Source organism: Pseudophryne corroboree, chromosome 2 (assembly GCF_028390025.1).
Source record: "Pseudophryne corroboree isolate aPseCor3 chromosome 2, aPseCor3.hap2, whole genome shotgun sequence".
Classification (NCBI taxonomy): Eukaryota; Metazoa; Chordata; class Amphibia; order Anura; family Myobatrachidae; genus Pseudophryne; species Pseudophryne corroboree.
This window is the reverse complement of record NC_086445.1, coordinates 987,992,259-988,018,778: the sequence shown is the minus strand read 5'-3', so window position 1 is coordinate 988,018,778 and position 26,520 is coordinate 987,992,259. Positions and strand designations below refer to the sequence as shown.

The following is a 26,520-nucleotide window of genomic DNA, read 5'->3' as shown; positions in this document are numbered from 1 at the left end:
TTCGCCGCTGGTCACCCCTTTTAGGGCTCTCTGGACGACAACTCTCCACACTGCAGCCTCACACACTCTCCTCAGAGCAGTCACCCTGCCTCCTCAGCTTCTCGCTCTGAAAAGGTCATGGGGTCAGCCAATCGCAGGGTACTTTTCTCCCAGCTCTCTGGCTGTGACAGTTGGGCTCCTCTGGTTCTAGACTTGACTTCCCTGGGTCCTAGTGCCCCCCATGTCAGCTCCTGCTGACATCACTAAAAGTTAGAGGATAGTTAACCTATGCAGTGCTGCGTTGCTAGGCATGGGCCTGTACTGTAGTGGGAACACCACAGGATAGTGCCACATATTCCCCCACTTGAAGGTTGCGTGTCCTCACGCAAAAGCATCATTTATGTACAATGTCCTGACAGTCTTTCTCATAGCAACATACACAACATCTAACTTTAAAATTGGATGTCCAAACACTTTGTTAAGTAGTCCTTCATGCATTACTTAAGAGTTCAATTGGCATGAATACAAAGTACATCAAGAATGCAATTTTTACAATCACAGGTAAGTATGTATACAGTGAACACATACACATTTATTCCCTATACCTTAGGGGCAAGACACCTTGGGTGCTTCTTTCTGACCTTCTGACTGCAGGGTCAGGTACATCACTGAAAGATTGCTCAACAGCATGACTGGGACCACTTGGATTATCAACAGGCCTGGGTACTGGCTGTTCTAGGGTGATGACCCCTGACGGGCCTGAAGGAACTGAGCCACACATGAAGAGAAGTAGCTCTATGGGGTCATGTAGTGGGGCACCCATTGAAGGTCCGCATTCCTCTGCCACAGGTACATCCTCTCGCTTGGATTCACACACCTTGGTGCTACATCTTTTAATCTGATCACGAGGTACTGTGCTGATGGGACCTTCTTTTCCTTTTTGAATTCTGTAGGCATACAGGCCATCAGTGGGGACTCCCACCACAATGTACGGGGTATCCTCCCACATGGCATCAAGCTTACTCGAACGGTGATTTTTCTTTTTCCATACACAATCTCCGAGTTGCAGGGGTGTAGCATGGATATTGCTGTTATAGCCCATCTCTTGACGGTGATGTGCTGCTTCCATGCGCTGATTAACTATTTCTCGTGCGGATTCAATACGGTGTTGGTGCTCCCGCACCCAATCATTCTGTGGAATCATTGGCTCAGTCACTACAGGAGTCAACTCGAGGTCCTTCGGAAGCTTTCCTTGACGTCCAAACATAAGGTAGTAAGGGGTGAAGCCAGTGGAACAATGCTCAGTATTGTTGTACAGGTAGGCCAATTCAGGTAGCAGTGTTGGCCATTGTGAGCGTTTCTCAGCAGATAGGCTTCGCAGCATGTTGATGACCGTCTGATTTGCCCTCTCACACAGTCCATTACACTGAGGGTGATAGGCCGTCGTCCTCAGCTTCCGACATCCATATAGGGTGCACAACTCCTGAAACAGCTGTGACTCAAATGCTGGGCCTTGGTCAGTTAAGATCCGATCGGGGTACCCATAGGGCCTTGCAAAGTTCTTGAGGAATACTTCTGCGGTGGTTTTAGCAGTCAAGTCACGAACAGGGGCAACGACCAGGAACTTGCTATAGTAATCAGTCATTGTTAAGGCATACTGGTACCCACTGGGACTGGGTTCGAGTTTTACATGGTCCAGGGCCACAAGCTCCAACGGCCGATGGCTTTTGATGGGATGCAGGGGATCCTTTTGGCTGGCTTCGGGCCTCCTCTTCAGGTTGCAGGCCACGCAATCACGGCACCACTGCCCGATATCCTCTCTCATGCCGACCCAGAAATACCTCCTCCTCAAGGTAGCTTCCGTTTTCTGGGTGCCAAAGTGACCGGACTGATTGTGATAAGCGGTCAGCAGGAAGTGGGCTTGTTGTCTGGGCACCACGGTTTGTACGATGGTCTGGTTCGTACTGGGATCGGTACTGGTTCGAACCAATAGTCCATGCTTGATGCTGAGACGGTCTCGGTGTCGTAGCAGTTTGACCAACTCGGGATCGGCAACGGCTCTCTGGGTCTGGGTCAGTTGACTCTTGCGACAAAGGTGGCCCATCAACTCTTGCATCACTGGACTCTCGTGTTGCACTTTCACCCAATCGAACCCTAAGTTGTCACAGGGCAGGCTATCAGGACTCGCATCAGATGTGGCGGCAACAGGGTCAGAAGTGACGATGCAGTATCTCCTCCTTTGTGGCTTGAAAGTTGGGGTCTCTACATCTTCCGACCAATCCTTCTCCTCTTCAGCTATGTCATCAGTGGGCAGGCGGGACAAGGCGTCGGCATTTCCGTTAGATTTTCCACTCCGGTAGACTACCGTGTAGCGAAACCCAGCGAGACGGGACATCCACCGCTGTTCCAGAGCCGGCAGGCGTGCTGTAGACAAGTGTGCCAATGGGTTATTGTCTGTCACAATCTCGAAAGGTGTGGCGGCCAAGTAGTTTTTGAATTTCTCGGTTACGGCCCAGACAAGGGCAAGAAGCTCCAACTTGAAGGCCGAGTAATTCTCACAATTCCGTTCGGTCGTCTTCAGGCCTCGGCTGGCGTATGCAATGACTCTCTCTCGGCCATCTTGCTCCTGGGATAGTACAGCTCCTAGTCCACGGTGACTGGCATCGGTATACAGCTTGAAAGGCCTCCCGTAGTCTGGATAGGCTAATAGCGGTGCCTCAATCAATGATGCCTTCAGCTGATCAAAGGAGGTCTGTTGTGCCTCTGTCCACTTGACTCTGGACGCACTTCTCTGCTCTTGACCTGACTTGCCTCGTAGCAGCTCATTTAATGGGGTAGCCACTTTTGCAAAGTTTTCAATGAAGCGCCTGTAGTATCCAACAAAGCCCAAGAAGCTTCGGACATCCTTCACTGTCCTCGGTACAGGCCAATCTCTCACAACACGGATCTTCTCTGGTTCTGGCTTCACACCCTCAGCACTGACGATGTGCCCGAGGTATTGCACTTTCGGCTTCAATAGATGACACTTCGATGGCTTTAACTTCAGCCCGCATTTGGTCAACTGGGCAAACACCTCATCCAAGTGCTGGAGGTGCTCCTCATAGCTCCTGGAGTAGATGATGACGTCATCCAGGTAAAGCAGGACCATCTCAAAGTTCCTGTGTCCCAAACAGTGCTCCATGACTCTCTGGAAGGTGGCTGGGGCATTGCAGAGTCCAAATGGCATCCTGTCGAACTCGAAGAGACCCATCGGCATTGTAAACGCAGTCTTCTCCCTGTCCTCCACAGCCATCGGGATCTGCCAGTACCCACTTGTGAGGTCAAGAGTGGAGAAGTACGTCGCTGTCTTCAACGCCGTCAGAGATTCTTCAATTCTCGGTAGCGGATAGGCGTCCTTGTGAGTCACTGCATTCAACTTCCGGTAGTCCACACAAAAGCGCAAACTGCCATCCTTTTTCTTCACTATCACCAGAGGGGCGGCCCATGGGCTGTGGCTTTCATGAATCACACCCGCATCCTTCATCTCGGAGATCATGTTGCGTACAGGTTGGTACATAGCTGGTGGCAATGGTCTGTGCCGTTCCTTGATGGGAGGACTGCTCCCGGTGTGGATGTGGTGGTACACACTCTCTGCTTTTCCGAAGTCGGATGGGTACTGACTGAAGGCCTGGGCATTCTTCTTTACCACCTGAAGCACTCCCTGGCGTCTTTCCTCAGGGGTGTCAGAATCGCCAATTCGGATCTCCTCCCACCATGGGGTTTCATCTTCAGTAGCCTTGTGCCCTGTCATACCCCTCTGCTGGACCACCGGCACACTTGTCTCCATCACGTCCTGAAAATCCACTTGAATCACTTTAGCCACCGGGCAATGCTTGAACAGCTGAATAGGAAAACTGTGTGGGTTCAAGACACGGACTGGAACTCTTCCATGTTCCACCTTTGCTAAGGTCCTCGCCACCGCAAATTGTTGTTGTCCATCTGTATCGCAGGATTCGATCATTGCCTCGTAGTCCTGCCCACCTGGGCCGATCCTTGCCTTGCACCACACGACATGTTCAGAATTGGGTAGGAGAATTACAGGTCGATGATCAGCTACTCTGGCCTTGCCCACTTCTCCCCTGGCATTAACGAACCTCTTCTGACCCTCAAGCAGCCGTACTGTCTGCTGCAACGTCTTCCGTTCCTGCGGGGCTGCAGATCGCATCTCGAACCGGAGAGCCTCCACCAACTCATCGGGACAATTCTTTAGGACATTCATTCCGAGTATGATGGGAGGTAGGTGTCCACTATTCGCTGTGGTCACCAGACACCCTTGCTGCTTTAGGCTAGCCTTGCCGATCATTAAGTTGGCCTCCCAGTAGCCACAGAACTTTATCTGCTCTCCGTTGCTAGCCAATAGCTGGAGCCATGTGTTTGGTGGCGTCACAATCTCGCTTTCATCCCAATGCCGTTGAAACTCTGCAAGTTGAATCGTAGTCACTTGAGACCCAGTATCTAGAAGAGCTGGTATTTCGACTCCGTTGACCCAAATTTTCAAGTGAGGGCACTTTCCAACATATCGAGGCCACCATTCCTGCGTTGATGGACCTATTGGCGAGGTTCCTCCCGAGGGTCGGTCCCTCGCCTCGGGATCTCGTCGTTTAAAGCCTCACTCCGGCAGTTTCTTTCGATGTGACCGCTCTGACGGCACCGTCTACATATCGGCCGCCCCTGTGAATCGAACTGGTCTGTAGGGCGTCGGCCTGAAGATCTTGGGAAATCCCTTCGCCATTGGGAAATGTTCCTTCCTCCGCGCTCGTGGTGCCAATCGCTGCAACCGACTCTCTGTTGGTTCTGTTGAAGTGCTTGTAGTTGTCGACCCATGTCAGACATACCCTGTCGTATCTCTGCCAGTGCGTTGACCAGGCCCTCATCTTGGGCAAGGGCGGATCGGGACTGCTGGGTAACAGTGCCCTTGGTGGTCTGAGGTATACATCGTATGGGCTGCGGGACGTCCTCATGCTCTTCATCGGTCAGACAGTTCGACGAGAAGTCACCTCCTGGTCTCACCCGGTCCCCTCCGAGAGCATCCATCATTGTCTCTTTAAATTTGGCAAAAGTGCACCCAACATTCTGCCCCTTCCACAGCTTCAGCTGTGCGCGAGTGGCTTCTCCTCTTGCTCCCTTAATAAAAAGGTCGCTAAGGATCTTATCTTTTGCAGTCCTTCATTTGGGTCCAGAGCTATCACAGCTTGCATCGCCTCATGCAGCCCCAGAGTGAAGTCCCTCAATGACTCGTGAGGCTTCTGTTTCCGGGCATATAGTAGTTCTTTGAGCTCGGTAACTGTCCGTGAGTCGAAGGTGGTCCTCAATTTTTCCAATATGCCCTCGACAGTTGCTCTCTGGTCGTTCTCCCAGGATTTCACCTCACCCAGAGCGGATCCCTTCAGTTGGGCAATCAGTATCGCCACCTGCTGCGCTTCACTCAGTGGGTATAGTTGAAACAAGGTCCGCATATTATCTCTGAAGTCTCTGAAAGTACTCGTGCCAGGGAAGTGGTCATCACCAGAATACGTCAACACCCATGGAGCCCCCATGTAATATGGCACAGTGATGGGTGATGCCATTGCTGCTGGTGGAGGCAGGTTTGCCCGGCTGGGACCTTCCTCCTGGCCTGATCCTTTCTCCTGGGCCGGCGCGAGTGATGAGGGTTGTGGTTCCGACATCTTGCTTTAATCTGATTCGATCCTGTTCGTGGACGCCAAGTTGTCACAGGCCACCGGGTGGTGAAGTGGCGGTGTTTCGTACCTTAATTTCCCCTGATGATGTCGGTCCCAGTCTTCTTGGACTTTGCTTTCTTGTCACCTCTGGATACCCAGCAGAAGGATGAGGCCCCCAAACAGACCCCAGACAAACAAGTCACCACACTTTTGGACAGTGACTGGTATTTTATTATCACCAATAAGGTGTCACTGCTATTGTGTTAAACGGTTTAGTAGGGTAGAATTGAAATTAAGCAATGTCACTATATATAGGAACAGATCAATATGCAGATCAGCAGTTCGAGATCATATGGTATCACAGGTAATATAGTCAAGCATTAAACATTTTAGTTACATATAACAAATTCACGGCTTTTAGGAGAACTCACAATTGCAAGTATTTCTTCAATATACTCGTAAATGAACTTCTCACAAATTATTTATCGTATACTATTACGTCACTATTAACCATAACCTTAAATGTCTACCAATTGACTGGCAGCAAGTAACCAGGAACGGTGTCCAAATTAGTGTCCCAAGTGTCCACACGGTGGCTGTAGAATTACTATTAACCGTAGTGTTCCTTACAGTATCTCAAGTGTCCACTAGAGGGTGTAGGAGTACAATCCGGCAGTGACTAGTAACTGAGTTTTGTATATTATCTCCGATATCTTATAGGAAGGCTTTCAGTATAAATCCTGAGGTAAATACGGACTAAAATAACTGGATGCAATTCTGTCAGATAGCCACTCACTATTTAGGGTAAGGGGGGGATCAATACTGTTCGCACGGGCAGGTTCTGTCGGTACTAGTGCTAACTAATATCACCTTCTTTAAGGTAACTCCTAATAGGCAGTAACCTTTTTTTCTCATTCCTTGAACACAACACTGTCGCTGTCCCCGGGTGACCTTGCGTAGATTAAAAGCATCAAATTCTCCCCCTGGGCTCTGCCTGTCGGACACGGCTGTGCTGCTGCGGTACTGGTTGGCTGACAGGTGTCATATATCTCAGGGCTCTTCCCCTCTCTGTCTGTAGTAACAAATGGGAATATTGCTGCGTGAGGGAAGCACCTGGCTGAGTTGGCAAGGGTTGGCTGGCTGTCAAGTTGAGCTGCTGCTGAAATGGCCTCACTGACTGACAACACCTCTAACTGTCTGTCTGACCCTGGCAGCCTCAGGTGATGGGTGACAGGGGTCTTAGGCTGTGCTGACAGACTTAAACAGGGCTGACTGGAGAATGACACAAAAAGGGGTTCTGGCTGTCACTGGGGTATGGCTGGCTGTACTGAGGCACTGTCACTGAGGTATGGCTGGCTGTGCTGAGGCACTGTTACAGACACAATGTGAAGGGGCAAGGTTACTCACTGTTCCCCGCAGCTACACTCCATCCTCTCACTGTCAGGCAGCCTCTTCAGTGCTTCCCAGCTGTGATGACAGAGACTCCATGCTGCTTCACTTGCGGCTCGCACGCTGATATGATTCCTGTCAGCACTTCTCTCTCAGCAGCTGTGACGCTTCCTTCCCTAGCGTCTCACTCAGTTGTCGGGCGCAGACTGCTCCACTTGCGACCGCTCTCTTTTCGCCGCTGGTCACCCCTTTTAGGGCTCTCTGGACGACAACTCTCCACACTGCAGCCTCACACACTCTCCTCAGAGCAGTCACCCTGCCTCCTCAGCTTCCCGCTCTGAAAAGGTCATGGGGTCAGCCAATCGCAGGGTACTTTTCTCCCAGCTCTCTGGCTGTGACAGTTGGGCTCCTCTGGTTCTAGACTTGACTTCCCTGGGTCCTAGTGCCCCCCATGTCAGCTCCTGCTGACATCACTAAAAGTTAGAGGATAGTTAACCTATGCAGTGCTGCGTTGCTAGGCATGGGCCTGTACTGTAGTGGGAACACCACAGGATAGTGCCACATATTCCCCCACTTGAAGGTTGCGTGTCCTCACGCAAAAGCATCATTTATGTACAATGTCCTGACAGTCTTTCTCATAGCAACATACACAACATCTAACTTTAAAATTGGATGTCCAAACACTTTGTTAAGTAGTCCTTCATGCATTACTTAAGAGTTCAATTGGCATGAATACAAAGTACATCAAGAATGCAATTTTTACAATCACAGGTAAGTATGTATACAGTGAACACATACACATTTATTCCCTATACCTTAGGGGCAAGACACCTTGGGTGCTTCTTTCTGACCTTCTGACTGCAGGGTCAGGTACATCACTGAAAGATTGCTCAACAGCATGACTGGGACCACTTGGATTATCAACAGGCCTGGGTACTGGCTGTTCTAGGGTGATGACCCATGACGGGCCTGAAGGAACTGAGCCACACATGAAGAGAAGTAGCTCTATGGGGTCATGTAGTGGGGCACCCATTGAAGGTCCGCATTCCTCTGCCACAGGTACATCCTCTCGCTTGGATTCACACACCTTGGTGCTACATCTTTTAATCTGATCACGAGGTACTGTGCTGATGGGACCTTCTTTTACTTTTTGAATTCTGTAGGCATACAGGCCATCAGTGGGGACTCCCACCACAATGTACGGGGTATCCTCCCACATGGCATCAAGCTTACTCGAACGGTGATTTTTCTTTTTCCATACACAATCTCCGAGTTGCAGGGGTGTAGCATGGATATTGCTGTTATAGCCCATCTCTTGACGGTGATGTGCTGCTTCCATGCGCTGATTAACTATTTCTCGTGCGGATTCAATACGGTGTTGGTGCTCCCGCACCCAATCATTCTGTGGAATCATTGGCTCAGTCACTACAGGAGTCAACTCGAGGTCCTTCGGAAGCTTTCCTTGACGTCCAAACATAAGGTAGTAAGGGGTGAAGCCAGTGGAACAATGCTCAGTATTGTTGTACAGGTAGGCCAATTCAGGTAGCAGTGTTGGCCATTGTGAGCGTTTCTCAGCAGATAGGCTTCGCAGCATGTTGATGACCGTCTGATTTGCCCTCTCACACAGTCCATTACACTGAGGGTGATAGGCCGTCGTCCTCAGCTTCCGACATCCATATAGGGTGCACAACTCCTGAAACAGCTGTGACTCAAATGCTGGGCCTTGGTCAGTTAAGATCCGATCGGGGTACCCATAGGGCCTTGCAAAGTTCTTGAGGAATACTTCTGCGGTGGTTTTAGCAGTCAAGTCACGAACAGGGGCAACGACCAGGAACTTGCTATAGTAATCAGTCATTGTTAAGGCATACTGGTACCCACTGGGACTGGGTTCGAGTTTTACATGGTCCAGGGCCACAAGCTCCAACGGCCGATGGCTTTTGATGGGATGCAGGGGATCCTTTTGGCTGGCTTCGGGCCTCCTCTTCAGGTTGCAGGCCACGCAATCACGGCACCACTGCCCGATATCCTCTCTCATGCCGACCCAGAAATACCTCCTCCTCAAGGTAGCTTCCGTTTTCTGGGTGCCAAAGTGACCGGACTGATTGTGATAAGCGGTCAGCAGGAAGTGGGCTTGTTGTCTGGGCACCACGGTTTGTACGATGGTCTGGTTCGTACTGGGATCGGTACTGGTTCGAACCAATAGTCCATGCTTGATGCTGAGACGGTCTCGGTGTCGTAGCAGTTTGACCAACTCGGGATCGGCAACGGCTCTCTGGGTCTGGGTCAGTTGACTCTTGCGACAAAGGTGGCCCATCAACTCTTGCATCACTGGACTCTCGCGTTGCACTTTCACCCAATCGAACCCTAAGTTGTCACAGGGCAGGCTATCAGGACTCGCATCAGATGTGGCGGCAACAGGGTCAGAAGTGACGATGCAGTATCTCCTCCTTTGTGGCTTGAAAGTTGGGGTCTCTACATCTTCCGACCAATCCTTCTCCTCTTCAGCTATGTCATCAGTGGGCAGGCGGGACAAGGCGTCGGCATTTCCGTTAGATTTTCCACTCCGGTAGACTACCGTGTAGCGAAACCCAGCGAGACGGGACATCCACCGCTGTTCCAGAGCCGGCAGGCGTGCTGTAGACAAGTGTGCCAATGGGTTATTGTCTGTCACAATCTCGAAAGGTGTGGCGGCCAAGTAGTTTTTGAATTTCTCGGTTACGGCCCAGACAAGGGCAAGAAGCTCCAACTTGAAGGCCGAGTAATTCTCACAATTCCGTTCGGTCGTCTTCAGGCCTCGGCTGGCGTATGCAATGACTCTCTCTCGGCCATCTTGCTCCTGGGATAGTACAGCTCCTAGTCCACGGTGACTGGCATCGGTATACAGCTTGAAAGGCCTCCCGTAGTCTGGATAGGCTAATAGCGGTGCCTCAATCAATGATGCCTTCAGCTGATCAAAGGAGGTCTGTTGTGCCTCTGTCCACTTGACTCTGGACGCACTTCTCTGCTCTTGACCTGACTTGCCTCGTAGCAGCTCATTTAATGGGGTAGCCACTTTTGCAAAGTTTTCAATGAAGCGCCTGTAGTATCCAACAAAGCCCAAGAAGCTTCGGACATCCTTCACTGTCCTCGGTACAGGCCAATCTCTCACAACACGGATCTTCTCTGGTTCTGGCTTCACACCCTCAGCACTGACGATGTGCCCGAGGTATTGCACTTTCGGCTTCAATAGATGACACTTCGATGGCTTTAACTTCAGCCCGCATTTGGTCAACTGGGCAAACACCTCATCCAAGTGCTGGAGGTGCTCCTCATAGCTCCTGGAGTAGATGATGACGTCATCCAGGTAAAGCAGGACCATCTCAAAGTTCCTGTGTCCCAAACAGTGCTCCATGACTCTCTGGAAGGTGGCTGGGGCATTGCAGAGTCCAAATGGCATCCTGTCGAACTCGAAGAGACCCATCGGCGTTGTAAACGCAGTCTTCTCCCTGTCCTCCACAGCCATCGGGATCTGCCAGTACCCACTTGTGAGGTCAAGAGTGGAGAAGTACGTCGCTGTCTTCAACGCCGTCAGAGATTCTTCAATTCTCGGTAGCGGATAGGCGTCCTTGTGAGTCACTGCATTCAACTTCCGGTAGTCCACACAAAAGCGCAAACTGCCATCCTTTTTCTTCACTATCACCAGAGGGGCGGCCCATGGGCTGTGGCTTTCATGAATCACACCCGCATCCTTCATCTCGGAGATCATGTTGCGTACAGGTTGGTACATAGCTGGTGGCAATGGTCTGTGCCGTTCCTTGATGGGAGGACTGCTCCCGGTGTGGATGTGGTGGTACACACTCTCTGCTTTTCCGAAGTCGGATGGGTACTGACTGAAGGCCTGGGCATTCTTCTTTACCACCTGAAGCACTCCCTGGCGTCTTTCCTCAGGGGTGTCAGAATCGCCAATTCGGATCTCCTCCCACCATGGGGTTTCATCTTCAGTAGCCTTGTGCCCTGTCATACCCCTCTGCTGGACCACCGGCACACTTGTCTCCATCACGTCCTGAAAATCCACTTGAATCACTTTAGCCACCGGGCAATGCTTGAACAGCTGAATAGGAAAACTGTGTGGGTTCAAGACACGGACTGGAACTCTTCCATGTTCCACCTTTGCTAAGGTCCTCGCCACCGCAAATTGTTGTTGTCCATCTGTATCGCAGGATTCGATCATTGCCTCGTAGTCCTGCCCACCTGGGCCGATCCTTGCCTTGCACCACACGACATGTTCAGAATTGGGTAGGAGAATTACAGGTCGATGATCAGCTACTCTGGCCTTGCCCACTTCTCCCCTGGCATTAACGAACCTCTTCTGACCCTCAAGCAGCCGTACTGTCTGCTGCAACGTCTTCCGTTCCTGCGGGGCTGCAGATCGCATCTCGAACCGGAGAGCCTCCACCAACTCATCGGGACAATTCTTTAGGACATTCATTCCGAGTATGATGGGAGGTAGGTGTCCACTATTCGCTGTGGTCACCAGACACCCTTGCTGCTTTAGGCTAGCCTTGCCGATCATTAAGTTGGCCTCCCAGTAGCCACAGAACTTTATCTGCTCTCCGTTGCTAGCCAATAGCTGGAGCCATGTGTTTGGTGGCGTCACAATCTCGCTTTCATCCCAATGCCGTTGAAACTCTGCAAGTTGAATCGTAGTCACTTGAGACCCAGTATCTAGAAGAGCTGGTATTTCGACTCCGTTGACCCAAATTTTCAAGTGAGGGCACTTTCCAACATATCGAGGCCACCATTCCTGCGTTGATGGACCTATTGGCGAGGTTCCTCCCGAGGGTCGGTCCCTCGCCTCGGGATCTCGTCGTTTAAAGCCTCACTCCGGCAGTTTCTTTCGATGTGACCGCTCTGACGGCACCGTCTACATATCGGCCGCCCCTGTGAATCGAACTGGTCTGTAGGGCGTCGGCCTGAAGATCTTGGGAAATCCCTTCGCCATTGGGAAATGTTCCTTCCTCCGCGCTCGTGGTGCCAATCGCTGCAACCGACTCTCTGTTGGTTCTGTTGAAGTGCTTGTAGTTGTCGACCCATGTCAGACATACCCTGTCGTATCTCTGCCAGTGCGTTGACCAGGCCCTCATCTTGGGCAAGGGCGGATCGGGACTGCTGGGTAACAGTGCCCTTGGTGGTCTGAGGTATACATCGTATGGGCTGCGGGACATCCTCATGCTCTTCATCGGTCAGACAGTTCGACGAGAAGTCACCTCCTGGTCTCACCCGGTCCCCTCCGAGAGCATCCATCATTGTCTCTTTAAATTTGGCAAAAGTGCACCCAACATTCTGCCCCTTCCACAGCTTCAGCTGTGCGCGAGTGGCTTCTCCTCTTGCTCCCTTAATAAAAAGGTCGCTAAGGATCTTATCTTTTTGCAGTCCTTCATTTGGGTCCAGAGCTATCACAGCTTGCATCGCCTCATGCAGCCCCAGAGTGAAGTCCCTCAATGACTCGTGAGGCTTCTGTTTCCGGGCATATAGTAGTTCTTTGAGCTCGGTAACTGTCCGTGAGTCGAAGGTGGTCCTCAATTTTTCCAATATGCCCTCGACAGTTGCTCTCTGGTCGTTCTCCCAGGATTTCACCTCACCCAGAGCGGATCCCTTCAGTTGGGCAATCAGTATCGCCACCTGCTGCGCTTCACTCAGTGGGTATAGTTGAAACAAGGTCCGCATATTATCTCTGAAGTCTCTGAAAGTACTCGTGCCAGGGAAGTGGTCATCACCAGAATACGTCAACACCCATGGAGCCCCCATGTAATATGGCATAGTGATGGGTGATGCCATTGCTGCTGGTGGAGGCAGGTTTGCCCGGCTGGGACCTTCCTCCTGGCCTGATCCTTTCTCCTGGGCCGGCGCGAGTGATGAGGGTTGTGGTTCCGACATCTTGCTTTAATCTGATTCGATCCTGTTCGTGGACGCCAAGTTGTCACAGGCCACCGGGTGGTGAAGTGGCGGTGTTTCGTACCTTAATTTCCCCTGATGATGTCGGTCCCAGTCTTCTTGGACTTTGCTTTCTTGTCACCTCTGGATACCCAGCAGAAGGATGAGGCCCCCAAACAGACCCCAGACAAACAAGTCACCACACTTTTGGACAGTGACTGGTATTTTATTATCACCAATAAGGTGTCACTGCTATTGTGTTAAACGGTTTAGTAGGGTAGAATTGAAATTAAGCAATGTCACTATATATAGGAACAGATCAATATGCAGATCAGCAGTTCGAGATCATATGGTATCACAGGTAATATAGTCAAGCATTAAACATTTTAGTTACATATAACAAATTCACGGCTTTTAGGAGAACTCACAATTGCAAGTATTTCTTCAATATACTCGTAAATGAACTTCTCACAAATTATTTATCGTATACTATTACGTCACTATTAACCATAACCTTAAATGTCTACCAATTGACTGGCAGCAAGTAACCAGGAACGGTGTCCAAATTAGTGTCCCAAGTGTCCACACGGTGGCTGTAGAATTACTATTAACCGTAGTGTTCCTTACAGTATCTCAAGTGTCCACTAGAGGGTGTAGGAGTACAATCCGGCAGTGACTAGTAACTGAGTTTTGTATATTATCTCCGATATCTTATAGGAAGGCTTTCAGTATAAATCCTGAGGTAAATACGGACTAAAATAACTGGATGCAATTCTGTCAGATAGCCACTCACTATTTAGGGTAAGGGGGGGATCAATACTGTTCGCACGGGCTGGTTCTGTCGGTACTAGTGCTAACTAATATCACCTTCTTTAAGGTAACTCCTAATAGGCAGTAACCTTTTTTTCTCATTCCTTGAACACAACACTGTCGCTGTCCCCGGGTGACCTTGCGTAGATTAAAAGCATCAAATTCTCCCCCTGGGCTCTGCCTGTCGGACACGGCTGTGCTGCTGCGGTACTGGTTGGCTGACAGGTGTCATATATCTCAGGGCTCTTCCCCTCTCTGTCTGTAGTAACAAATGGGAATATTGCTGCATGAGGGAAGCACCTGGCTGAGTTGGCAAGGGTTGGCTGGCTGTCAAGTTGAGCTGCTGCTGAAATGGCCTCACTGACTGACAACACCTCTAACTGTCTGTCTGACCCTGGCAGCCTCAGGTGATGGGTGACAGGGGTCTTAGGCTGTGCTGACAGACTTAAACAGGGCTGACTGGAGAATGACACAAAAAGGGGTTCTGGCTGTCACTGGGGTATGGCTGGCTGTACTGAGGCACTGTCACTGAGGTATGGCTGGCTGTGCTGAGGCACTGTTACAGACACAATGTGAAGGGGCAAGGTTACTCACTGTTCCCCGCAGCTACACTCCATCCTCTCACTGTCAGGCAGCCTCTTCAGTGCTTCCCAGCTGTGATGACAGAGACTCCATGCTGCTTCACTTGCGGCTCACACGCTGATATGATTCCTGTCAGCACTTCTCTCTCAGCAGCTGTGACGCTTCCTTCCCAAGCGTCTCACTCAGTTGTCGGGCGCAGACTGCTCCACTTGCGACCGCTCTCTTTTCGCCGCTGGTCACCCCTTTTAGGGCTCTCTGGACGACAACTCTCCACACTGCAGCCTCACACACTCTCCTCAGAGCAGTCACCCTGCCTCCTCAGCTTCTCGCTCTGAAAAGGTCATGGGGTCAGCCAATCGCAGGGTACTTTTCTCCCAGCTCTCTGGCTGTGACAGTTGGGCTCCTCTGGTTCTAGACTTGACTTCCCTGGGTCCTAGTGCCCCCCATGTCAGCTCCTGCTGACATCACTAAAAGTTAGAGGATAGTTAACCTATGCAGTGCTGCGTTGCTAGGCATGGGCCTGTACTGTAGTGGGAACACCACAGGATAGTGCCACATATTCCCCCACTTGAAGGTTGCGTGTCCTCACGCAAAAGCATCATTTATGTACAATGTCCTGACAGTCTTTCTCATAGCAACATACACAACATCTAACTTTAAAATTGGATGTCCAAACACTTTGTTAAGTAGTCCTTCATGCATTACTTAAGAGTTCAATTGGCATGAATACAAAGTACATCAAGAATGCAATTTTTACAATCACAGGTAAGTATGTATACAGTGAACACATACACATTTATTCCCTATACCTTAGGGGCAAGACACCTTGGGTGCTTCTTTCTGACCTTCTGACTGCAGGGTCAGGTACATCACTGAAAGATTGCTCAACAGCATGACTGGGACCACTTGGATTATCAACAGGCCTGGGTACTGGCTGTTCTAGGGTGATGACCCCTGACGGGCCTGAAGGAACTGAGCCACACATGAAGAGAAGTAGCTCTATGGGGTCATGTAGTGGGGCACCCATTGAAGGTCCGCATTCCTCTGCCACAGGTACATCCTCTCGCTTGGATTCACACACCTTGGTGCTACATCTTTTAATCTGATCACGAGGTACTGTGCTGATGGGACCTTCTTTTACTTTTTGAATTCTGTAGGCATACAGGCCATCAGTGGGGACTCCCACCACAATGTACGGGGTATCCTCCCACATGGCATCAAGCTTACTCGAACGGTGATTTTTCTTTTTCCATACACAATCTCCGAGTTGCAGGGGTGTAGCATGGATATTGCTGTTATAGCCCATCTCTTGACGGTGATGTGCTGCTTCCATGCGCTGATTAACTATTTCTCGTGCGGATTCAATACGGTGTTGGTGCTCCCGCACCCAATCATTCTGTGGAATCATTGGCTCAGTCACTACAGGAGTCAACTCGAGGTCCTTCGGAAGCTTTCCTTGACGTCCAAACATAAGGTAGTAAGGGGTGAAGCCAGTGGAACAATGCTCAGTATTGTTGTACAGGTAGGCCAATTCAGGTAGCAGTGTTGGCCATTGTGAGCGTTTCTCAGCAGATAGGCTTCGCAGCATGTTGATGACCGTCTGATTTGCCCTCTCACACAGTCCATTACACTGAGGGTGATAGGCCGTCGTCCTCAGCTTCCGACATCCATATAGGGTGCACAACTCCTGAAACAGCTGTGACTCAAATGCTGGGCCTTGGTCAGTTAAGATCCGATCGGGGTACCCATAGGGCCTTGCAAAGTTCTTGAGGAATACTTCTGCGGTGGTTTTAGCAGTCAAGTCACGAACAGGGGCAACGACCAGGAACTTGCTATAGTAATCAGTCATTGTTAAGGCATACTGGTACCCACTGGGACTGGGTTCGAGTTTTACATGGTCCAGGGCCACAAGCTCCAACGGCCGATGGCTTTTGATGGGATGCAGGGGATCCTTTTGGCTGGCTTCGGGCCTCCTCTTCAGGTTGCAGGCCACGCAATCACGGCACCACTGCCCGATATCCTCTCTCATGCCGACCCAGAAATACCTCCTCCTCAAGGTAGCTTCCGTTTTCTGGGTGCCAAAGTGACCGGACTGATTGTGATAAGCGGTCAGCAGGAAGTGGGCTTGTTGTCTGGGCACCACGGTTTGTACGATGGTCTGGTTCGTACTGGGATCGGTACTGGTTCGAACCAATAGTCCATGCTTGATGCTGAGACGGTCTCGGTGTCGTAGCAGTTTGACCAACTCGGGATCGGCAACGGCTCTCTGGGTCTGGGTCAGTTGACTCTTGCGACAAAGGTGGCCCATCAACTCTTGCATCACTGGACTCTCGCGTTGCACTTTCACCCAATCGAACCCTAAGTTGTCACAGGGCAGGCTATCAGGACTCGCATCAGATGTGGCGGCAACAGGGTCAGAAGTGACGATGCAGTATCTCCTCCTTTGTGGCTTGAAAGTTGGGGTCTCTACATCTTCCGACCAATCCTTCTCCTCTTCAGCTATGTCATCAGTGGGCAGGCGGGACAAGGCGTCGGCATTTCCGTTAGATTTTCCACTCCGGTAGACTACCGTGTAGCGAAACCCAGCGAGACGGGACATCCACCGCTGTTCCAGAGCCGGCAGGCGTGCTGTAGACAAGTGTGCCAATGGGTTATTGTCTGTCACAATCTCGAAAGGTGTGGCGGCCAAGTAGTTTTTGAATTTCTCGGTTACGGCCCAGACAAGGGCAAGAAGCTCCAACTTGAAGGCCGAGTAATTCTCACAATTCCGTTCGGTCGTCTTCAGGCCTCGGCTGGCGTATGCAATGACTCTCTCTCGGCCATCTTGCTCCTGGGATAGTACAGCTCCTAGTCCACGGTGACTGGCATCGGTATACAGCTTGAAAGGCCTCCCGTAGTCTGGATAGGCTAATAGCGGTGCCTCAATCAATGATGCCTTCAGCTGATCAAAGGAGGTCTGTTGTGCCTCTGTCCACTTGACTCTGGACGCACTTCTCTGCTCTTGACCTGACTTGCCTCGTAGCAGCTCATTTAATGGGGTAGCCACTTTTGCAAAGTTTTCAATGAAGCGCCTGTAGTATCCAACAAAGCCCAAGAAGCTTCGGACATCCTTCACTGTCCTCGGTACAGGCCAATCTCTCACAACACGGATCTTCTCTGGTTCTGGCTTCACACCCTCAGCACTGACGATGTGCCCGAGGTATTGCACTTTCGGCTTCAATAGATGACACTTCGATGGCTTTAACTTCAGCCCGCATTTGGTCAACTGGGCAAACACCTCATCCAAGTGCTGGAGGTGCTCCTCATAGCTCCTGGAGTAGATGATGACGTCATCCAGGTAAAGCAGGACCATCTCAAAGTTCCTGTGTCCCAAACAGTGCTCCATGACTCTCTGGAAGGTGGCTGGGGCATTGCAGAGTCCAAATGGCATCCTGTCGAACTCGAAGAGACCCATCGGCGTTGTAAACGCAGTCTTCTCCCTGTCCTCCACAGCCATCGGGATCTGCCAGTACCCACTTGTGAGGTCAAGAGTGGAGAAGTACGTCGCTGTCTTCAACGCCGTCAGAGATTCTTCAATTCTCGGTAGCGGATAGGCGTCCTTGTGAGTCACTGCATTCAACTTCCGGTAGTCCACACAAAAGCGCAAACTGCCATCCTTTTTCTTCACTATCACCAGAGGGGCGGCCCATGGGCTGTGGCTTTCATGAATCACACCCGCATCCTTCATCTCGGAGATCATGTTGCGTACAGGTTGGTACATAGCTGGTGGCAATGGTCTGTGCCGTTCCTTGATGGGAGGACTGCTCCCGGTGTGGATGTGGTGGTACACACTCTCTGCTTTTCCGAAGTCGGATGGGTACTGACTGAAGGCCTGGGCATTCTTCTTTACCACCTGAAGCACTCCCTGGCGTCTTTCCTCAGGGGTGTCAGAATCGCCAATTCGGATCTCCTCCCACCATGGGGTTTCATCTTCAGTAGCCTTGTGCCCTGTCATACCCCTCTGCTGGACCACCGGCACACTTGTCTCCATCACGTCCTGAAAATCCACTTGAATCACTTTAGCCACCGGGCAATGCTTGAACAGCTGAATAGGAAAACTGTGTGGGTTCAAGACACGGACTGGAACTCTTCCATGTTCCACCTTTGCTAAGGTCCTCGCCACCGCAAATTGTTGTTGTCCATCTGTATCGCAGGATTCGATCATTGCCTCGTAGTCCTGCCCACCTGGGCCGATCCTTGCCTTGCACCACACGACATGTTCAGAATTGGGTAGGAGAATTACAGGTCGATGATCAGCTACTCTGGCCTTGCCCACTTCTCCCCTGGCATTAACGAACCTCTTCTGACCCTCAAGCAGCCGTACTGTCTGCTGCAACGTCTTCCGTTCCTGCGGGGCTGCAGATCGCATCTCGAACCGGAGAGCCTCCACCAACTCATCGGGACAATTCTTTAGGACATTCATTCCGAGTATGATGGGAGGTAGGTGTCCACTATTCGCTGTGGTCACCAGACACCCTTGCTGCTTTAGGCTAGCCTTGCCGATCATTAAGTTGGCCTCCCAGTAGCCACAGAACTTTATCTGCTCTCCGTTGCTAGCCAATAGCTGGAGCCATGTGTTTGGTGGCGTCACAATCTCGCTTTCATCCCAATGCCGTTGAAACTCTGCAAGTTGAATCGTAGTCACTTGAGACCCAGTATCTAGAAGAGCTGGTATTTCGACTCCGTTGACCCAAATTTTCAAGTGAGGGCACTTTCCAACATATCGAGGCCACCATTCCTGCGTTGATGGACCTATTGGCGAGGTTCCTCCCGAGGGTCGGTCCCTCGCCTCGGGATCTCGTCGTTTAAAGCCTCACTCCGGCAGTTTCTTTCGATGTGACCGCTCTGACGGCACCGTCTACATATCGGCCGCCCCTGTGAATCGAACTGGTCTGTAGGGCGTCGGCCTGAAGATCTTGGGAAATCCCTTCGCCATTGGGAAATGTTCCTTCCTCCGCGCTCGTGGTGCCAATCGCTGCAACCGACTCTCTGTTGGTTCTGTTGAAGTGCTTGTAGTTGTCGACCCATGTCAGACATACCCTGTCGTATCTCTGCCAGTGCGTTGACCAGGCCCTCATCTTGGGCAAGGGCGGATCGGGACTGCTGGGTAACAGTGCCCTTGGTGGTCTGAGGTATACATCGTATGGGCTGCGGGACATCCTCATGCTCTTCATCGGTCAGACAGTTCGACGAGAAGTCACCTCCTGGTCTCACCCGGTCCCCTCCGAGAGCATCCATCATTGTCTCTTTAAATTTGGCAAAAGTGCACCCAACATTCTGCCCCTTCCACAGCTTCAGCTGTGCGCGAGTGGCTTCTCCTCTTGCTCCCTTAATAAAAAGGTCGCTAAGGATCTTATCTTTTTGCAGTCCTTCATTTGGGTCCAGAGCTATCACAGCTTGCATCGCCTCATGCAGCCCCAGAGTGAAGTCCCTCAATGACTCGTGAGGCTTCTGTTTCCGGGCATATAGTAGTTCTTTGAGCTCGGTAACTGTCCGTGAGTCGAAGGTGGTCCTCAATTTTTCCAATATGCCCTCGACAGTTGCTCTCTGGTCGTTCTCCCAGGATTTCACCTCACCCAGAGCGGATCCCTTCAGTTGGGCAATCAGTATCGCCACCTGCTGCGCTTCACTCAGTGGGTATAGTTGAAACAAGGTCCGCATATTATCTCTGAAGTCTCTGAAAGTACTCGTGCCAGGGAAGTGGTCATCACCAGAATACGTCAACACCCATGGAGCCCCCATGTAATATGGCATAGTGATGGGTGATGCCATTGCTGCTGGTGGAGGCAGGTTTGCCCGGCTGGGACCTTCCTCCTGGCCTGATCCTTTCTCCTGGGCCGGCGCGAGTGATGAGGGTTGTGGTTCCGACATCTTGCTTTAATCTGATTCGATCCTGTTCGTGGACGCCAAGTTGTCACAGGCCACCGGGTGGTGAAGTGGCGGTGTTTCGTACCTTAATTTCCCCTGATGATGTCGGTCCCAGTCTTCTTGGACTTTGCTTTCTTGTCACCTCTGGATACCCAGCAGAAGGATGAGGCCCCCAAACAGACCCCAGACAAACAAGTCACCACACTTTTGGACAGTGACTGGTATTTTATTATCACCAATAAGGTGTCACTGCTATTGTGTTAAACGGTTTAGTAGGGTAGAATTGAAATTAAGCAATGTCACTATATATAGGAACAGATCAATATGCAGATCAGCAGTTCGAGATCATATGGTATCACAGGTAATATAGTCAAGCATTAAACATTTTAGTTACATATAACAAATTCACGGCTTTTAGGAGAACTCACAATTGCAAGTATTTCTTCAATATACTCGTAAATGAACTTCTCACAAATTATTTATCGTATACTATTACGTCACTATTAACCATAACCTTAAATGTCTACCAATTGACTGGCAGCAAGTAACCAGGAACGGTGTCCAAATTAGTGTCCCAAGTGTCCACACGGTGGCTGTAGAATTACTATTAACCGTAGTGTTCCTTACAGTATCTCAAGTGTCCACTAGAGGGTGTAGGAGTACAATCCGGCAGTGACTAGTAACTGAGTTTTGTATATTATCTCCGATATCTTATAGGAAGGCTTTCAGTATAAATCCTGAGGTAAATACGGACTAAAATAACTGGATGCAATTCTGTCAGATAGCCACTCACTATTTAGGGTAAGGGGGGGATCAATACTGTTCGCACGGGCTGGTTCTGTCGGTACTAGTGCTAACTAATATCACCTTCTTTAAGGTAACTCCTAATAGGCAGTAACCTTTTTTTCTCATTCCTTGAACACAACACTGTCGCTGTCCCCGGGTGACCTTGCGTAGATTAAAAGCATCAAATTCTCCCCCTGGGCTCTGCCTGTCGGACACGGCTGTGCTGCTGCGGTACTGGTTGGCTGACAGGTGTCATATATCTCAGGGCTCTTCCCCTCTCTGTCTGTAGTAACAAATGGGAATATTGCTGCATGAGGGAAGCACCTGGCTGAGTTGGCAAGGGTTGGCTGGCTGTCAAGTTGAGCTGCTGCTGAAATGGCCTCACTGACTGACAACACCTCTAACTGTCTGTCTGACCCTGGCAGCCTCAGGTGATGGGTGACAGGGGTCTTAGGCTGTGCTGACAGACTTAAACAGGGCTGACTGGAGAATGACACAAAAAGGGGTTCTGGCTGTCACTGGGGTATGGCTGGCTGTACTGAGGCACTGTCACTGAGGTATGGCTGGCTGTGCTGAGGCACTGTTACAGACACAATGTGAAGGGGCAAGGTTACTCACTGTTCCCCGCAGCTACACTCCATCCTCTCACTGTCAGGCAGCCTCTTCAGTGCTTCCCAGCTGTGATGACAGAGACTCCATGCTGCTTCACTTGCGGCTCACACGCTGATATGATTCCTGTCAGCACTTCTCTCTCAGCAGCTGTGACGCTTCCTTCCCAAGCGTCTCACTCAGTTGTCGGGCGCAGACTGCTCCACTTGCGACCGCTCTCTTTTCGCCGCTGGTCACCCCTTTTAGGGCTCTCTGGACGACAACTCTCCACACTGCAGCCTCACACACTCTCCTCAGAGCAGTCACCCTGCCTCCTCAGCTTCTCGCTCTGAAAAGGTCATGGGGTCAGCCAATCGCAGGGTACTTTTCTCCCAGCTCTCTGGCTGTGACAGTTGGGCTCCTCTGGTTCTAGACTTGACTTCCCTGGGTCCTAGTGCCCCCCATGTCAGCTCCTGCTGACATCACTAAAAGTTAGAGGATAGTTAACCTATGCAGTGCTGCGTTGCTAGGCATGGGCCTGTACTGTAGTGGGAACACCACAGGATAGTGCCACATATTCCCCCACTTGAAGGTTGCGTGTCCTCACGCAAAAGCATCATTTATGTACAATGTCCTGACAGTCTTTCTCATAGCAACATACACAACATCTAACTTTAAAATTGGATGTCCAAACACTTTGTTAAGTAGTCCTTCATGCATTACTTAAGAGTTCAATTGGCATGAATACAAAGTACATCAAGAATGCAATTTTTACAATCACAGGTAAGTATGTATACAGTGAACACATACACATTTATTCCCTATACCTTAGGGGCAAGACACCTTGGGTGCTTCTTTCTGACCTTCTGACTGCAGGGTCAGGTACATCACTGAAAGATTGCTCAACAGCATGACTGGGACCACTTGGATTATCAACAGGCCTGGGTACTGGCTGTTCTAGGGTGATGACCCCTGACGGGCCTGAAGGAACTGAGCCACACATGAAGAGAGGTAGCTCTATGGGGTCATGTAGTGGGGCACCCATTGAAGGTCCGCATTCCTCTGCCACAGGTACATCCTCTCGCTTGGATTCACACACCTTGGTGCTACATCTTTTAATCTGATCACGAGGTACTGTGCTGATGGGACCTTCTTTTCCTTTTTGAATTCTGTAGGCATACAGGCCATCAGTGGGGACTCCCACCACAATGTACGGGGTATCCTCCCACATGGCATCAAGCTTACTCGAACGGTGATTTTTCTTTTTCCATACACAATCTCCGAGTTGCAGGGGTGTAGCATGGATATTGCTGTTATAGCCCATCTCTTGACGGTGATGTGCTGCTTCCATGCGCTGATTAACTATTTCTCGTGCGGATTCAATACGGTGTTGGTGCTCCCGCACCCAATCATTCTGTGGAATCATTGGCTCAGTCACTACAGGAGTCAACTCGAGGTCCTTCGGAAGCTTTCCTTGACGTCCAAACATAAGGTAGTAAGGGGTGAAGCCAGTGGAACAATGCTCAGTATTGTTGTACAGGTAGGCCAATTCAGGTAGCAGTGTTGGCCATTGTGAGCGTTTCTCAGCAGATAGGCTTCGCAGCATGTTGATGACCGTCTGATTTGCCCTCTCACACAGTCCATTACACTGAGGGTGATAGGCCGTCGTCCTCAGCTTCCGACATCCATATAGGGTGCACAACTCCTGAAACAGCTGTGACTCAAATGCTGGGCCTTGGTCAGTTAAGATCCGATCGGGGTACCCATAGGGCCTTGCAAAGTTCTTGAGGAATACTTCTGCGGTGGTTTTAGCAGTCAAGTCACGAACAGGGGCAACGACCAGGAACTTGCTATAGTAATCAGTCATTGTTAAGGCATACTGGTACCCACTGGGACTGGGTTCGAGTTTTACATGGTCCAGGGCCACAAGCTCCAACGGCCGATGGCTTTTGATGGGATGCAGGGGATCCTTTTGGCTGGCTTCGGGCCTCCTCTTCAGGTTGCAGGCCACGCAATCACGGCACCACTGCCCGATATCCTCTCTCATGCCGACCCAGAAATACCTCCTCCTCAAGGTAGCTTCCGTTTTCTGGGTGCCAAAGTGACCGGACTGATTGTGATAAGCGGTCAGCAGGAAGTGGGCTTGTTGTCTGGGCACCACGGTTTGTACGATGGTCTGGTTCGTACTGGGATCGGTACTGGTTCGAACCAATAGTCCATGCTTGATGCTGAGACGGTCTCGGTGTCGTAGCAGTTTGACCAACTCGGGATCGGCAACGGCTCTCTGGGTCTGGGTCAGTTGACTCTTGCGACAAAGGTGGCCCATCAACTCTTGCATCACTGGACTCTCGTGTTGCACTTTCACCCAATCGAACCCTAAGTTGTCACAGGGCAGGCTATCAGGACTCGCATCAGATGTGGCGGCAACAGGGTCAGAAGTGACGATGCAGTATCTCCTCCTTTGTGGCTTGAAAGTTGGGGTCTCTACATCTTCCGACCAATCCTTCTCCTCTTCAGCTATGTCATCAGTGGGCAGGCGGGACAAGGCGTCGGCATTTCCGTTAGATTTTCCACTCCGGTAGACTACCGTGTAGCGAAACCCAGCGAGACGGGACATCCACCGCTGTTCCTGAGCCGGCAGGCGTGCTGTAGACAAGTGTGCCAATGGGTTATTGTCTGTCACAATCTCGAAAGGTGTGGCGGCCAAGTAGTTTTTGAATTTCTCGGTTACGGCCCAGACAAGGGCAAGAAGCTCCAACTTGAAGGCCGAGTAATTCTCACAATTCCGTTCGGTCGTCTTCAGGCCTCGGCTGGCGTATGCAATGACTCTCTCTCGGCCATCTTGCTCCTGGGATAGTACAGCTCCTAGTCCACGGTGACTGGCATCGGTATACAGCTTGAAAGGCCTCCCGTAGTCTGGATAGGCTAATAGCGGTGCCTCAATCAATGATGCCTTCAGCTGATCAAAGGAGGTCTGTTGTGCCTCTGTCCACTTGACTCTGGACGCACTTCTCTGCTCTTGACCTGACTTGCCTCGTAGCAGCTCATTTAATGGGGTAGCCACTTTTGCAAAGTTTTCAATGAAGCGCCTGTAGTATCCAACAAAGCCCAAGAAGCTTCGGACATCCTTCACTGTCCTCGGTACAGGCCAATCTCTCACAACACGGATCTTCTCTGGTTCTGGCTTCACACCCTCAGCACTGACGATGTGCCCGAGGTATTGCACTTTCGGCTTCAATAGATGACACTTCGATGGCTTTAACTTCAGCCCGCATTTGGTCAACTGGGCAAACACCTCATCCAAGTGCTGGAGGTGCTCCTCATAGCTCCTGGAGTAGATGATGACGTCATCCAGGTAAAGCAGGACCATCTCAAAGTTCCTGTGTCCCAAACAGTGCTCCATGACTCTCTGGAAGGTGGCTGGGGCATTGCAGAGTCCAAATGGCATCCTGTCGAACTCGAAGAGACCCATCGGCGTTGTAAACGCAGTCTTCTCCCTGTCCTCCACAGCCATCGGGATCTGCCAGTACCCACTTGTGAGGTCAAGAGTGGAGAAGTACGTCGCTGTCTTCAACGCCGTCAGAGATTCTTCAATTCTCGGTAGCGGATAGGCGTCCTTGTGAGTCACTGCATTCAACTTCCGGTAGTCCACACAAAAGCGCAAACTGCCATCCTTTTTCTTCACTATCACCAGAGGGGCGGCCCATGGGCTGTGGCTTTCATGAATCACACCCGCATCCTTCATCTCGGAGATCATGTTGCGTACAGGTTGGTACATAGCTGGTGGCAATGGTCTGTGCCGTTCCTTGATGGGAGGACTGCTCCCGGTGTGGATGTGGTGGTACACACTCTCTGCTTTTCCGAAGTCGGATGGGTACTGACTGAAGGCCTGGGCATTCTTCTTTACCACCTGAAGCACTCCCTGGCGTCTTTCCTCAGGGGTGTCAGAATCGCCAATTCGGATCTCCTCCCACCATGGGGTTTCATCTTCAGTAGCCTTGTGCCCTGTCATACCCCTCTGCTGGACCACCGGCACACTTGTCTCCATCACGTCCTGAAAATCCACTTGAATCACTTTAGCCACCGGGCAATGCTTGAACAGCTGAATAGGAAAACTGTGTGGGTTCAAGACACAGACTGGAACTCTTCCATGTTCCACCTTTGCTAAGGTCCTCGCCACCGCAAATTGTTGTTGTCCATCTGTATCGCAGGATTCGATCATTGCCTCGTAGTCCTGCCCACCTGGGCCGATCCTTGCCTTGCACCACACGACATGTTCAGAATTGGGTAGGAGAATTACAGGTCGATGATCAGCTACTCTGGCCTTGCCCACTTCTCCCCTGGCATTAACGAACCTCTTCTGACCCTCAAGCAGCCGTACTGTCTGCTGCAACGTCTTCCGTTCCTGCGGGGCTGCAGATCGCATCTCGAACCGGAGAGCCTCCACCAACTCATCGGGACAATTCTTTAGGACATTCATTCCGAGTATGATGGGAGGTAGGTGTCCACTATTCGCTGTGGTCACCAGACACCCTTGCTGCTTTAGGCTAGCCTTGCCGATCATTAAGTTGGCCTCCCAGTAGCCACAGAACTTTATCTGCTCTCCGTTGCTAGCCAATAGCTGGAGCCATGTGTTTGGTGGCGTCACAATCTCGCTTTCATCCCAATGCCGTTGAAACTCTGCAAGTTGAATCGTAGTCACTTGAGACCCAGTATCTAGAAGAGCTGGTATTTCGACTCCGTTGACCCAAATTTTCAAGTGAGGGCACTTTCCAACATATCGAGGCCACCATTCCTGCGTTGATGGACCTATTGGCGAGGTTCCTCCCGAGGGTCGGTCCCTCGCCTCGGGATCTCGTCGTTTAAA

The 26,520-nt window shown here is 50.9% G+C and overlaps 2 protein-coding genes across 2 annotated transcripts; both read right to left on the bottom strand.

Moving 5' to 3' along the window:
- Window positions 1-255: 255 nt before the first annotated feature.
- LOC135028570 (uncharacterized) lies at window positions 256-11,208 on the bottom strand. Its single transcript, XM_063953786.1, has 3 exons — window positions 7,883-11,208; window positions 4,854-5,182; window positions 256-4,437 (listed from the first exon to the last, which is right to left on the bottom strand). The coding sequence occupies exons 1-3, from the start codon at window positions 11,101-11,103 to the stop codon at window positions 572-574; spliced, it is 7,416 nt and encodes a 2,471-aa protein (XP_063809856.1). The 5' UTR covers window positions 11,104-11,208; the 3' UTR covers window positions 256-571.
- A 3,644-nt stretch (window positions 11,209-14,852) lies between these two features.
- On the bottom strand, window positions 14,853-26,394 carry LOC135028554 (uncharacterized). The gene is made up of 3 exons (XM_063953785.1): window positions 22,517-26,394; window positions 19,451-20,088; window positions 14,853-19,034 (listed from the first exon to the last, which is right to left on the bottom strand). The coding sequence occupies exons 1-3, from the start codon at window positions 26,215-26,217 to the stop codon at window positions 15,169-15,171; spliced, it is 8,205 nt and encodes a 2,734-aa protein (XP_063809855.1). The 5' UTR covers window positions 26,218-26,394; the 3' UTR covers window positions 14,853-15,168.
- Between the last annotated feature and the right edge of the window lie 126 nt (window positions 26,395-26,520).